A 14231-nucleotide genomic window follows, 5' to 3' on the forward strand; every position below is an offset into this window, starting at 1 on the left:
GTTTTTTTTTTTCTTATATAAACTCATTAAATTTCTTTTTTTTACGTCCCCTCCATTCAACTTTTGTATGCCAATAACTCCATTCTCTTAAATTCAGTGTAAAATTTAAAGTTATATAGTCTATTATCCAAGATAAAAATCACAAAGATTTATATATATACTATTTTGATTGAAATGATACTTAGAGCACTCCCATTGGCATTGGCGAAAATCCGGCGATAAATCGCCGAAAATCGCCGGATTATCGCCGGCCGTTGTGGCGAAGTCGGCGATAATTCGGCGATTTTCTTACCGATGCTTCGCCGAGTGGCGTTTTTTCGCCGGATTATCGCCGAGCGATCGCCGGCCACTGTGGGCGACGCTCGGCGATAATCGGCGATAATTTAAATTTTTTTTTTTTTTTTCGAACCCAACGGCTATTTTACATCCCACCCCTATAAATATTTCCTCCACTTCCTCCATTCATCACCCACAATCTTCATTCTCTCCATTTTCAATCTCTTCTCCCAATCTTCAATCTTCATCAAAATTATGAGCTTTTGGAAGAAAAGTTCCCGATCGGGTAAGGGTAAGGGTAAGGGGAAAGAGTCGAGTTCACAAATTCCCAACACGGATGAAGCAAACGAGCAATGGATGCACTCGTTGTTGGCGATGGGTTCTCCTCCCGGCCAACTTCCATACGGGGGTCCGTCTCCTTTGCAGACTCCTCCGGCGCGGAGACTTTCTCCGTACTTCAACTCTGCCGGCAGAATGCCCTTTCCAGCCGACGATGTGTATCGGCCCCAGTTCGACACCCCCGGATCAACCCCAGGCGACCAAGAATCTCAGGCCGCGACACTGAGCGCGGAGGACTTCGAGGTGGAAGAAACGCCCACCGAGCTGCCTTCTAGGAGCGGGAGGGGGAAGGCGCCGGCGTCATCGGCTGCGACTGATACGGGTTCCGATGAGAGGCCGAAGCGGGTAAGGACTACTTACACTCTGCAAGAGTCCGAGCTGATAGCCACCTGCTGGGCGGACACGTCACAGGACGCGGAGCGCAGCAACTACCAGACTGAGATCATATTCTGGGAGCGGGTTGCCGCGAAGTACAGGAGCCACAAGACTGCCTCAATGAAGGACCATGGCAGCGAGGCGATCCGTCGGCATTGGGAGCGCCTCATGAGGGACTGCGGCCACTTCAACGGTATTTATTCTAACTTGATGACTCACATGACGAGTGGCCAGAACGAGCACATGGTCCGAGATGAGGCCATCCGGATGTATAGTAGCCAGTACTTGTCGTCGAAGGGCTTCAAGTATTGGAACATCTACGATAAGCTGAAGGATCTCCCCAAATTCCGGACGGGAATGCACGCCGCGCTGCACGGGAAATCGGTGCGCTCGCGACTTAGCGTTTCGGAGAGCGAGGGGAGCGCGGCCCACATCGACTTGAGTGGGGATGGTCCGCATGAGCGCCCGGAGGGAGTGAAGAAGGCGAAGGGGAGGCGGAAGGGGAAGGGCACAACGTCGGAAGTCGCGTCGGAATCCCACATCGACTTAGAAAAAGCCACTTATTCGAGCAATGTCGCCAATCTGACGCAGATGTACACGCTGTACTTCACCGGCGGCGGGACCCCTGAAGAAAAGGCGGCCCTCTGGAAATGCATCCAACACCTGCAGATTACGCTGGGCCTCGATCCCGACGCCCCTCCGGCCCCTCCGTCTTAGATTTTTTTTTTAAATCTTTGTTTATTTGCGTTTTTTATTTGTAGTTTTTTTTTTCTCGTTGTATTATATTTTCCAATGATTAATACAACGATGAATTGTTCATTATTAGTCTATTTATTAAATACATTTGTAGGGAAAATTAAATAATATAAAAAATAATGATGTAAAAATGAAATGTTGAGTTAGGGAGAAATAAGGGAGAAATAAGGGAGAAACCAATGTAGCAGTTGGTTAAAAACTGGGGATAAATTTTGGTGCTGATGTGGCGCTGATGTGGCAGGAGTTAGGGAGAAATAAGGGAGTTTTTAGCCGGACCATTGGGAGTGCTCTTAGAGCCTTCCCAATGCTCTCTCTAAAAACTTCCTTATTTCTCCCTAACTCCTGTCACATCAGTGCCACATCAGCATTAAAATTTATCCCCAGTTTTTAGCCAATTTTTAGCTAACTGCTCTAATGGTTTCTCTCTTATTTCTCCCTTATTTTTCCCTAACTCAACATTTCATTTTTACATCATCACTAATATTGTTTAATTTTTCCTACAAATGTGTTTAATAAATAGATTTATAATGAACAATTCATCGTTGTATTAATAGGTTTGGAATTATAGCCGTTGGAAAAAAAAAGGCCGAAAAATCGCCGAATCGCGCCTACAGTGGGCGCCGATGATTCGGCGATGAAACGGGAGTTGGCGTTAATTCGGTAGAATTAACGCCGAAAAAACGCCGAAACACTCCCAACGGTCGGCGATAACTCGGCGATTTTCGGCGAAAAATCGCCGAGTGTTATCGCCGGACCATTGGGAATGCTCTTAGGTTTATTGATTGTACAACAAATTTTCCTTAAAAATATCCGAAAATTAATTGTACTTGCATGTCACAATTCACAAATCCATGAAATTTGATCATATCCTAAAAATTTCATAAATCAAATATATATAGGAGAACAAATTTATCAATCAATCTATTTCTGTTTATAAATGAACATATATCAACAGCTACAATCAAAATCAACTCCATATACATGTCCAATTTGGTTAGTCCATTTCTGAATTGCAACTATCGTATTTTAATATACATGTCTCATCATCCAGATTGAGTTGTTACAATCACTGTTCACAAATTTGAGGGCAAATTTTTCTTTACCAACCGTGCATAATTAATGTCACAAAACTTATTAAACTTATTTTTTTAATTGTTCAATTTTTATTGTTTTAGATGTGTTACAAAATTCCGAATAACATTCGCAAAACACACGACAAAACAACTAGCAACGGAACGAACTAAAAAGAAGAAAAAGCCATGAAAATAAATCATACCAAAACAAACACCAAAAGTACACGAAAGATGAGAAAACAACAACAAACATAAACAGAAAACCTACGAAGGTAAACCATAACCCTAAACTGTTTCAGTCGTCTGTTTTTCGTAAATATAAATGTATCATCTGGTACACTAGTCGGCAGTTTCAAGAATTTACATGCGTCTTATGTTACACCATTTTTCGATAATTTTTGTGGCTACATTTGAGTTTTCTTATCTCTCTTTGTCATTGATTTTTTCGTTCCTACAATAATTGGAATCGTAACCACTCTTAAAATTTTTGTCTATTCATAAGGGTGCATAAGGGGTCGATGACTACACAATAACCCATTGATACATAGTTTTCTTGTCTCATTTCTTGAATTGCATTTATATCTATATCTCCAATATTGGTGATTCCCCACACGTTTGCGTCATGCACGTGTAATTTATAATTGTGTAAATACTACTAAAAAATACTATCTATATTAAAATATTTTGTGTTTTTCTTTGACGCGAAAAATATTTATTAAACTTGCAAATTTATCTGTTTTGGATCGTATTTATGCCTTTGAACATTTATCCATGTATAGATGTGGGATGTGTTTAGTTTTGCATCAAATTAAAAACTTATATTTACATGATTAAGTATTAAAATGGGAATAAATTTTTGTGTATGGATGTTCATGGGAAAGTCAAAAAAAGAAAAGGATGGTTGAAGTAGACTATACTTATTCTTCGTTGATGATTTGCCTTCTCTTATAGGGAACTTGAATATGACATGTCTAATTCAATACTAGTTGGGATCTATTTTAAATGGATTCATTACTAAATGTTTTTATTTTATTTTATATCATTGTATTTGTATACGAGAGCCATTTAATTCCAAAATGTGAGATTAGTGGTTTTAACTCAACTTTGGCCATGTTGATAAAGTCATGAATAGTATGATAGTGACTGTGATTTATTTTTTTATGATAATGGCTACGAATAATTGAATTCTTGTTGCAATTTTGAATTAATAAATGGAATTCTTATGTGGTGTGAGTTTCAAGAATTTGGATATTTAATAAACAAATAATGGTGAGTAGGGAAGCTTTTATACTTCATCGCAAGAAAATTTTGAAAAAGTAATTCAATGTGAGTTCCAAATTTGAATGGAAGTTTGAAGTTTCCCATTGTTTGTTCACATAACTGAATATCCAAATTCTTTTAACTCACACCACATAACAATTACTCCATATTTATTGATTTTAAATAATGTAAACCTTGTCATGTAGCGTTTAGTGGTTCATATATACTCACACAACCACTCATAAAAATAAAACCTAAAATATCATTTCTAATTAAAAAAACAAATTAAATCAATTTTATTTTCTTCATGATACTCCTGCCATGCATCCGATATATATTGGCCTATTTCTTTTAGAATTAAATGTTTAAAAGCAATGACAAATGGTCTATTTGTGATTAATCAAATACTCACTCCGTCCCATGTTACTTGCACCGTTGGTTTTCAGCTCTTCACAAACTCCTTACACTATTTATAGTTTAAGTTAGAATTAATGCATTTAATTCATATATTAGATTAAATGAAGAGATCCTTTATTAAGTGATGTCTCATTATACTTAAATTTGTAATTTTTTTTTCTTTTTATTATATATAAACTCCTATGAAATGAGGAAATTACAACTGAGGTTAAGAGGGCTCGAACTCGGCACCTCATACATTGAGGTCTAAGCTCTTTGCCGCTAGGACAAAGGCTGTTGACAAATTCTAATTTAATTACACTAAAAACTCAATCCCAAAATTACGGCCTAAAATGAAAAGTGCGAGTAACATGAGACGGAGGGAGTAATATTTTAAATGTGTGTAAATAACAAAAAGTATTTTAACTAATAGACTAACAATATAATTTGGGAATGGGAGTATGACACTAGTAAAACAACAAAGAAATTAATTAAAATTTACTAATGTAAGTATATTTACAAATAATATTTGGTATGGGCCCACCTATGAACTGGCAGCCTCAACTGAAAAACTATTTGAAAGCCCACAAGGCTTTTGGGCGCACGTGGTGGGCTGGTCCATATGGGCCCAGACGTGTCGGGCGTGTACACGTGTGCTGGCTATATTAACGCCACGTGGGCCCTTTCCGTTAATTAGTGGCAGCCAATTAGAGAGTGGCGCGTGTATCACTCGCACGTGTGTCTTTCTTGGTACCGTAATTATAGGGTGGGTTTAATAAAAAAAGTAAACTCTATCACCAAATTTCACCTATAATTATTTAGCAATTCGATTTAAATTCAAACGAGTTTATCTAGAAATTATTAATTATTTTATGTGGAGATGAGAGTGTGCCTCCTCCTTATAGTTACCCCTCACTTGGTAGATGCTTGTTGAGAGAAATTAAGAAATTATTGCAATTTTTTTTTGATTTAAATTCAAACGAGTTTATCTAGAAATTATGAATTTCTCCCCTCATCGACAGTAGATGACATACCAAAAAGAAAAGTGAAGTCCAAACCTTTAAGGAGAGCTACCGCACCGTTCATTGGCCCACAACAATTAAAAAAATTGAATTTAATACTCCATCTGTTCCACAGTAGTAGAGTCATTTTATTTCTGCACTCGTTTTTGAAAAATGATTAAGTTAAAGTGGAGAGTGAGTAAAGTAAGATAGAGAATAATGTAGAGAAGAGTTTTATATATAGTATTCTATTTCTTACTTTATTTTTTCTCAATTTTAACTATTTATAATTAATTTTTCAAAACGAGTGCACAAAATGAAATGACTCTACTACTGTAGAACGGAGGGAGTAAATTTTGCAGTCCTTATGGAGTATTAATGGGTCGTTTGACCCCTTTTAATCTATATTTATATTAAGTCTAACTCATAAATTAGACCAAATACCTCATATGGTTTTACTATTCTTTGATAACCTCTTTGTAGCCATTGCAAAATTTTATTTTACAAATCTGTCCACCCATACAAAAATTATTTGACAATAATTGAAACTTGTGAGATATTGGAGAAGAAAAAAGGGGCAGAGAAAGAAGAGACATCACAGCTTTAGTAAAAGTTGTATTAGTAGCAAGATGTAAAGAAATCAAAAGATTTATGGAGAATTTTCTTTTTTTGTTGATCCCAAGAAGATTTTGTACAATTTGATTTGATTTGATTTATAGCCAGACAAAATACCTTTTCTTTTCATTGTAGGGGAAAAAGAAGTGGTTCTAAACCTAATGACAAATTTGAATTTTTTAACACATGATATTTCCTTCTAATTGTGATTTAGCCATGTGAAACATGTTTCTCTTAATATATAAATAGCTACTCCCTCCGTCCCCCCATCCCCCAATAAGAGTTATTAATTTTCATTTTGAGACATCCTCAATTAAGAGTAGCGCTTCATTTTTACCATAAATGATAAGTAGATATCACATTCCACTGACTCATTTCACTCACATTTATTATAAAATCAATATATAAAAGTAAGTCCCACATTCCACTAATTTTTTCAACCAACTTTTCTTTACATTTCTTAAAATTCGTGTCCGGTCAAAATGTTACTCTTGGGGATGGAGGGAGTACTTACGTAGTTTCATGCGTCATTAATATTTTTTGGGGTAGGAATAGGACATTGTCCTAGTCAAGAAATATATGATGGAATTTTAATTAACTTCCTAAAAATAGTAATAATAGTTGACATGTCCTTTTATTTTTGCCTAAAAGTCAAATTACAACACACTAAATATATCGCTTGTTAAATTTTGATAGAGACTTTAAAAAATTACTAATCAAAATTACAACACATTATGCAAATATATCATTGGTCGATTTTTTTAGTTTTGAAAATTTGTCAAGAATAGTTAGTGATAATTTTCGACAGTGACTTGAGAATTTAAGAAAAGTCGACTTCAAGTAAGGCTATTTTCATGGTACCTTCAATTGCCTCAGTTTTCTTAGTTTTGGACTATCCTATCTTTTTTTATTGTGAAAGTCAATAGTCCCCCCACCAATTTTGATGTTTACTATATTATAAATACATATATTCATAAGTTAATTTCGTACACTTAGCTCAGGTGATTGTCAACTCGGCCTTTTTACTGTTAAGTACTGTATTCGAATCCTATAGGCTGCAATGTTTAGTATTTTTTATGTTTATTATTGTTTTAGCTTCAAAGGTACAATTTATCCTTAGTCTTTGTTCCATAAAATTCTAAAAGATCCATAAATGTATCTTATGAATTTTATTAGTGAATTCAATTTTTAAAGTTATTTCGCACATATTATCCATCTTTGTCGCAATCTCAACTTAAGTCGCATCAGTTCTTGGCGAAGACGAAACAAAAATATCTCACAACCTTGAAGAGTTGGTTGGGCCCCCAACATTAAAATTCTGGCTTCGCTGCTGCCTATATTACTTTCCCTTTTGTGACAAAGAAATATATCGATCCATTCGTCTTTATTCATACATGTTTGTTGTGATGTGCCTGGAATTTGATTATATGGTAGGTAATGAGAAAAAAAATTGTGGATACTTTTCATGTTTGATTGAGAAAATTGTGGTACCACAAGAATTTGGTAACCATAGTGCGACAAAGAGTAGTGTCATTATCTTATCTTGCCTTTCATTATCTTTAAATTTTCTTCTTGTAAGCATGCATGTATATGTAAGTGTTTGTACACACACACCATGCACAAATACAACATATCTAATTCTAATGCATTGCTTGCCACTAAGTAGGACTAATATACAATGCATAGTGAAATAATTTGCTATGCATTATTTGTGAGTATACCTAACAAGGAATTTTAATGATTATTTATTAGATATTATTGTACATTAAACTTTTAACAAATGGCATGCCTTGATGCTAAGTCACTTTCATTGGGCATGAGGATTCCAATAATTGATATTATTAATTGTTACAAGATACATGTGTTTAGGTATATATATTGATTAAGTTGGTGTTCAGCTACTTAAGATAATTAAGGTGGTGTTCGATTTTCAAGATAAAATAATACCAAGATACAATCTAGGATTGAGTTGTGAGATTATTTTAGTCATAGGGGGTTAGCTATGACTAATTATCTCATGATTATCCATCTAGGATTGAGTTGTGTGGTCGAATCTCATGAACCAAACACACTATAAATTTAATCCCAGATACAATTTTGCAAACCAATCACCGCCTAAATTGACATGAGATTATTCGAGATTAATTTTAAAGCCATGACTAATTCTACATGTAATTGTCGCTAGATTAAATATCAGGATGAATTCACACAATCGAAAAATATTTATTAGATTGATTTCTACGTAATCTATTAAACTGAACACTTTTTTTTTTTTCTCATATTACTCGATATATTGATAGTGTGATATTATTATTATTTATTAAAGTATTATTGTTATTATTATAGTGTTTGGGCATACAGTTAGGCCAGAGCCCATTATATTGCTATAAAGCTCCTTTGCTATGATCATGGGCTGGACCATCCATCACAATATATTTACTACTCTCCTAATATAATTATTACTATTTAAAAATATCTTTATGTGAAATAAAATAAAGTTCCTACCACGCAATGAAAAGTTCCATGCTATTGTTCATATCAATCAATTTAAAATTTTAAGTTAAATGCATATAGCAAATTCTATTATCATTTCGTAATTTTAAGTTAAATTCACAAAATTCACAAAATTCACGAGACTCTGCTCATATCTAATCCATAGATTAAGTATTCGACTCTACTTGCATATTTACACAACCGAACAACACTCATAAGACTAAATCTGATCTAATCCATCAAACCGAACAACTGCTAAATGTTACACATGGGAAGACAAACACATTAGTCATTTATGCCAATGAACTGATATACATCCTCGCGCCTTTGCTTCAGAACAGGAAGGCTCTCCCTAGCAACGTAAAAACGACTTAGTAAATGGAGTAAGAGTAAAAAAAACTAGAATAGTATTCGACTCATACCTAGTGATCCGAACCACAGAGTAATCAACTTCGGCAACAACAACCGACTCATCATGCCCTACGGTGGCGACAATCTCACCCAACTGATCAAAATTGAAAGCAAACAACAAAATTACATCTTCTTTCAACAAGCTCTTGAGCACTACACAGCAAATAGAGAGTTTTTTGATCTAGTACCGGATTAACAAGAGTAGAATGGCCCCATATCGGGTAAGAACCAGCAGAATCACGGGAAGGTGAGCAAGTAGCAACGAAAAGCTGAGACGACACACTCATAGAGGGTTCATTTCAAGCATGAGTGGAAACAGTTTTTAAAACAAAATTGGGAATTCTTAGAAATTTCCGGTTCAACAATTGGCATAAGCATTTGTAAGATCAGCTGATCAAGTATACCTGGTTATCAAGTGCCCTGAAAGTTCCAAGAATCGATTGGTAAGTGCACGGAAATAAGAAGATGAAGCATGATAAAAGAGAACACGGGAATACTTGCCTTGCTCGTTGCTTGAGTTCCCAAAGTGCTTCGCCAGTGCTAATGTTGAAAGCTCCAGGGTAGCAAATTAAATGAGCACCTAATCATATCACACAGATCAAGAATATGGAAACTAAACAAATAAATAGTTAAGAAACTGGTTTAATTTCAGTAATTAGAGAAAAATGTATATTGGGAGGGAGATCGAAAACCAACCTCTGTCCCTGTACAGCATAGCAAGCTCAGGGAAGCCAATATCATGGCAAATGCCAATTCCAATACAACCAACTTCTACAGAGAGAGAGGTATAGCATTCAGTTTTGATTTCATCTAACTACTAAAGCAATATTGATTTGAAATTTCAATCAAACCAGTGTCAACTATTGTAGGATCAGATCCGGCTGCAAATGTATCCGACTCACGGAATGTAATATCCCCTTCGATGTTAATATCAAACAAATGTATCTGCAAGCAATTATCACGCTGCCATCTCAACACCGTGTTTCCAAAGAGTCCTATATTAGATCATCTAGCTGTTGAGGTACTTCTTTGAGTTCGAGATTTTGATATATGGTAGGAGAGGCTTATATACACCAAAAGTACATGATCCACTTACGAAATTCTAGTTTTGCACATAAACTATATAAAATCCAGTCGACAAGTATACGAAATTTCAATTTTTCTCATGTCGTTCCGGCCTCCACATTGGCTTAAACCTTAAATCTATGGGAAGAATGAAAACAATTGAAGTCGAATTTATAGTTCATATGCCAAATCGAGCCAAGGTTCGTTTATTTTGATGCAATTCCCTCTATCAATACAGTCTAAATATGCATCTCAAAGTGTATAATAAGGTTGAGAAATCAATAGATTCTTACTTTTCTGTGCTTAGCTAACAATTCTCCGTTGCTTGAGAAGACACAGCAAGTGTTGTACAACCGATCACCGCTCCGTTCAGGAACCGAACCTCCAACAACAATTACCTTCTGTTCACGAGCAGCTTGCGACATCGTTTTAAACGAAGAAGCACTTTCTCCATCCTCAAAATCCTCAGCAAATAGCGCGATGAAATCGCTCGAATTGGGGCAGTTCCACAGCTCCTTGAACACAATAGCGGAGATCAGTTTCGAAGGGGAACAAATGAGCATAAATCGAGATGAATCGAGCGCTGAATTTACAGGTAAGACTACTAATCTGGCGCCTTGCTTGGAAGCGTGCTCGATCGAGCTTCGTGCTTTCTCGTTGTTGACTTTTTTATCTGAGGTGACTGATAGCTGACACAGCCCGATCTTCAGCTGCGGTTGATCACAGGAAATAAGAAGATCACAGTTATGTTAATGGAAGGAGCAATTGTTGATTTTATTTTACACTAGCTAGTATCAAATTTTGATGTTTACCTTACTGGTTTCCTGCATCCTCAGTTGATGATGAATCGTGATCTTAGCTTGATGAAGTAACGATCGCCGTCGCTGAGTCGCCGCCGGTGAACACCGCCTGCGTCGTCAATTACAAAGAGGGCAAGTTGCAGAGAGGAAATGGGGAAGGGGAAGGGGGGCGGGTAGGGCGGTTGACGGTGGGAAATTTTAAAATTTATTTTATTTAGTTTTAATGTTTATTTTTTAATTTTAAATCATTATAATTTATTTATAATAGTTTCTTTCAATTTTAATTTAGTAGTAATTGGTAGTAGTATATATTTTTTTTTATTTTTGTTATATATTTATTTTAAATTAATGGAGATGATGCACATAATTAATTTATTTTTATGAAAATACCATTTGCAATTGCAATGATATTGGATGGAGAAACGAACATACTACTACTATATAAATAGAGGTGAGAAAAAAATGAAAACCGAATATCTGAACCGAATTAAACCGAAAATTTGAAATTCAGTTCTGTTTTTTGATTCGGTTCGGTTTCAAAAAGGAGTACAAAATATTTGGTTTTTCAGTTCGGTTCGAACGAAAAAATAAATCGAAAAATCGAATTATATTTTAAATATGATATAATATTATATATAATTAATCTAGTATTAATTTAAATATAATATGTATTCATTTATTATATTTTATATAATATGTAATATATATTTATATGAATATATTCTCCATATTTTTTTTTCGATTTTTCAGTTTTTTTGAGAATTTCATTTTTTTCGGTTTTGTTAGGTTGTTTGGTTTTCAGTTTTTTAGTTTTGGTTTTTCATTTTTTCAGATTCCGTTCAGTTTTAAACTGAATTCAGGTTTTCGGTTTTGGTTCGGACAAAAAATCGAACCAAAACCCGAATGCTCACCCCTACAATATAAACATAAAACGTGGATTGATAGATGAATAAGAATGTAAAAATCGCTAAAGTGATAAAACGCATTCTGGGGTTCAAATTTAGATTCTCACATTGCATTTTAATCTCTACAGAATATTCACGGACATAATCTAACTATTGATATCCCCAAAACAGAGGAAGTTACTTTCTTTTCCTTTTCTCGACCCCGCTATTTCTCGGGTCATTTCTAACGGAAGTAGATCCATACTGCATTGGCGATGGAGCCTGCGGAGGGGTAGGAGGGATGCTGGAAGCCGCAGCTGGGATGGTAGTTGGTGGCAATGCCGGAGGGGCTGCAGAAGCTGGGGTTGCACTAACGGAAGATTCTGGAAGTGGCTTCGGTAGAATGTGCTTCAACCGGTTGTTTCTGTAGTTTTTCCAGAAGTAAAACTGCTGTCTGTGCGCCAATTCCTACGACCAACCACAGAATGCATAATGGTGATTAGTACCTAAAACAGACTTGTCTATACACTTTGAGCCGACAGAGACAATCTTTTCGCGAACAGCCTCTTTCGTAATGGAAAATCAGTCCATGAAAAAAAGAATATGAAATTCAAAAGTCCATAATGCTAAACCTTGTTTGCAGGATGTGCCATTGCGTTTCTGAAGTTGGCATTCTGCAGAAGCTCGAGAAAGAAGAGGCAATGAGGATACCTGATGAAAGAGCGGACAGAAGTATCTCAAAATCATAAGTACATCTTATATTTAAATTGGAATACAAAGCGCAGAGCTGACAAGTGACAAGTGTGTTATGTTTTCTCTAATGCTAATGAACACAAACACGAAGCATATAAAAGTTAAAACGGACACAAGATAAGTGGTGATTTGAACTTGGAGAATATTAACTTACATAATAAACTTTAAGTACTCAGGCCTTTGCCAATATTGAAGATATTTCAGGTATCCGATAAACGCCTCATCTTCAAAGTACCTGTTTTGAGCTAAATCTGAACTGGAATGAAGGCAGAAATCAAATAACCGAGCCCAGCTATAACTGTAACACTTAAATCAAACCTAGTGCAACCAACATATAAAGAGATAGAGGGCCAGAAAACTCATAACACGATATCAGATGTAGTGACATTAACTTATTTTTTTCTAAGATACACCATCATCTAAGCAACGGGATAATGGCTAATGCAATGTAGCATACTACTAGTATGCAGTGTCACTGCCACCAATTAAAAATTGTGAAGGAGTGAATGAACCAAGTTACGGAAAACTGCAGCATATATGGAAATACTTAGCATATCTAATCAGAGAAGCATATTACTCCTAGTGCGCAAACAACAGTCAATAATAAAGATTCTCTACAGATCAAATTCCTAGCATAATTTCCAACAAAATCTCAATTCGCATCCAACAGGTACCCTATTGCCAAAAACTTTCCAAGATATCTGATCTCTCCATAAATTTAGACAAACAGAGTAGAAAGACGTAAAAAAACTAGGATTTTAAAACCACAGTCCAAGCATTTATGGGATCAAAACCATTTTACAATCACTTGAGAGACATTATCCGTCTATTACATATTCTCGTACACAGCCTATGTGCAACGCCCCCTTCTGTTGCATTTCTTCGAGCACCTTGTTTGCTTGATCAAACTCTACCTTCACTCCAGATAAAAGGCCTCTCAAACTAACCACATCAGTCAACCTAAACCCATCTAATCATCAAAAATCTAGCTTTCTATAACCACAATCAATTCACCCTCGTCATCTTTCATATTCGGTAACAGCTTCGAGTATCATACAAAAAGAGCAAAATCAGCTCCCAATCACTCCTCACACTACCCAAAATCATCTCTCCCCTCGTTTAATTTTTAGTTATAGCTTCGAATTTCATACAGGGCGGTGCATTTCTGCTACCTTTTCCACGCAACAAGAAGAACAGATCCAACAACTTCTCAAGCTACAAATTCAGTGTTCCAATTAGAAATAGCAAGCGCGAAGGAGTTACATACAATGTATATAGGTGGGATTAGCAAGGCACTGGACGAATTCAAGCTCAAGCAAGAAGCGCTGGCGGCCATCATCTGGATCCTTGTACACATTTTTGGGCCTGTAATCGAACAAATTTTCATCAAATATGTGCCGGCGGAAAAATTTGGAGCTGAAATAAATTAGGAGACTTACGGCGAAGGAGGATCTGTTGCTTCGACAGAATCGGACGCCATGGCTGAGCTTCTAGTGGATTGTGTTAGGGTTTATAATTCATAGAGCTAATTTCGTCGAGAGTAATTTCCCCCAATTTTTTTCGATTGTTTTTCCCTTTTCTATGGATTTTCGCGAATAGATTTATTTTCCTAAAATTTAGATTTTTTTATTTTCGATTAATTTTTATAAAAACTGAAAAAAATATAAGAAAATTATGTTTGATGAGATGCTTGATCAATTTTTTCCTAATTAAAACTACCTAATAGCATCTCCA

The 14231-nt window shown here is 35.8% G+C and overlaps 2 protein-coding genes across 3 annotated transcripts; both read right to left on the bottom strand.

Annotated features, from left to right (window-relative positions):
* Nucleotides 1-8709: 8709 nt before the first annotated feature.
* LOC125207375 (omega-amidase, chloroplastic-like) lies at nucleotides 8710-11037 on the bottom strand. 2 transcript variants are annotated; one of them, XM_048106679.2, is made up of 10 exons: nucleotides 10873-11037; nucleotides 10654-10770; nucleotides 10354-10575; nucleotides 9847-9940; nucleotides 9692-9766; nucleotides 9497-9575; nucleotides 9400-9415; nucleotides 9184-9264; nucleotides 9007-9089; nucleotides 8710-8936 (listed from the first exon to the last, which is right to left on the bottom strand). In XM_048106679.2, exons 1-10 carry the CDS (start codon nucleotides 10888-10890, stop codon nucleotides 8870-8872), a joined length of 852 nt encoding a protein of 283 aa, XP_047962636.2. In that variant the 5' UTR covers nucleotides 10891-11037; the 3' UTR covers nucleotides 8710-8869. The 2 variants fall into 2 exon arrangements, with proteins under 2 accessions (XP_047962636.2, XP_047962635.2); XM_048106678.2 differs by having other exon boundaries at nucleotides 9847-9958.
* Nucleotides 11038-11806: 769 nt separating this feature from the next.
* Nucleotides 11807-14091, bottom strand: LOC125207503 (mediator of RNA polymerase II transcription subunit 31-like). Its single transcript, XM_048106879.2, has 5 exons — nucleotides 13937-14091; nucleotides 13765-13862; nucleotides 12652-12748; nucleotides 12377-12455; nucleotides 11807-12212 (listed from the first exon to the last, which is right to left on the bottom strand). Exons 1-5 carry the CDS (start codon nucleotides 13975-13977, stop codon nucleotides 11943-11945), a joined length of 585 nt encoding a protein of 194 aa, XP_047962836.2. The 5' UTR covers nucleotides 13978-14091; the 3' UTR covers nucleotides 11807-11942.
* Between the last annotated feature and the right edge of the window lie 140 nt (nucleotides 14092-14231).

This window comes from Salvia hispanica, chromosome 6 (assembly GCF_029641045.1).
Source record: "Salvia hispanica isolate PSC_SH4W2 chromosome 6, Shi_PSC_v1, whole genome shotgun sequence".
In the NCBI taxonomy this organism is placed as follows: Eukaryota; Viridiplantae; Streptophyta; class Magnoliopsida; order Lamiales; family Lamiaceae; genus Salvia; species Salvia hispanica.

Excerpts from the sequence above, each read along its gene's own strand:
- LOC125207375 (XM_048106678.2), bottom strand. Across the intron at positions 9,767-9,846 it reads TCCTACAATAGTTGACACTG|AAGTTGGTTGTATTGGAATT; the intron begins GTTTGATTGAAA and ends CTCTCTCTGTAG. Across the intron at positions 9,576-9,691 it reads TATGCTGTACAGGGACAGAG|GTGCTCATTTAATTTGCTAC; the intron begins GTTGGTTTTCGA and ends TGATATGATTAG.
- LOC125207503 (XM_048106879.2), bottom strand. The coding sequence starts at position 13,977 with ATGGCGTCCGATTCTGTCGAAGCAACAGATCCTCCTTCGCC. Across the intron at positions 12,749-13,764 it reads TAATCCCACCTATATACATT|ATTTAGCTCAAAACAGGTAC; the intron begins GTATGTAACTCC and ends ATTCCAGTTCAG. Across the intron at positions 12,456-12,651 it reads GAGTACTTAAAGTTTATTAT|GTATCCTCATTGCCTCTTCT; the intron begins GTAAGTTAATAT and ends CTCTTTCATCAG.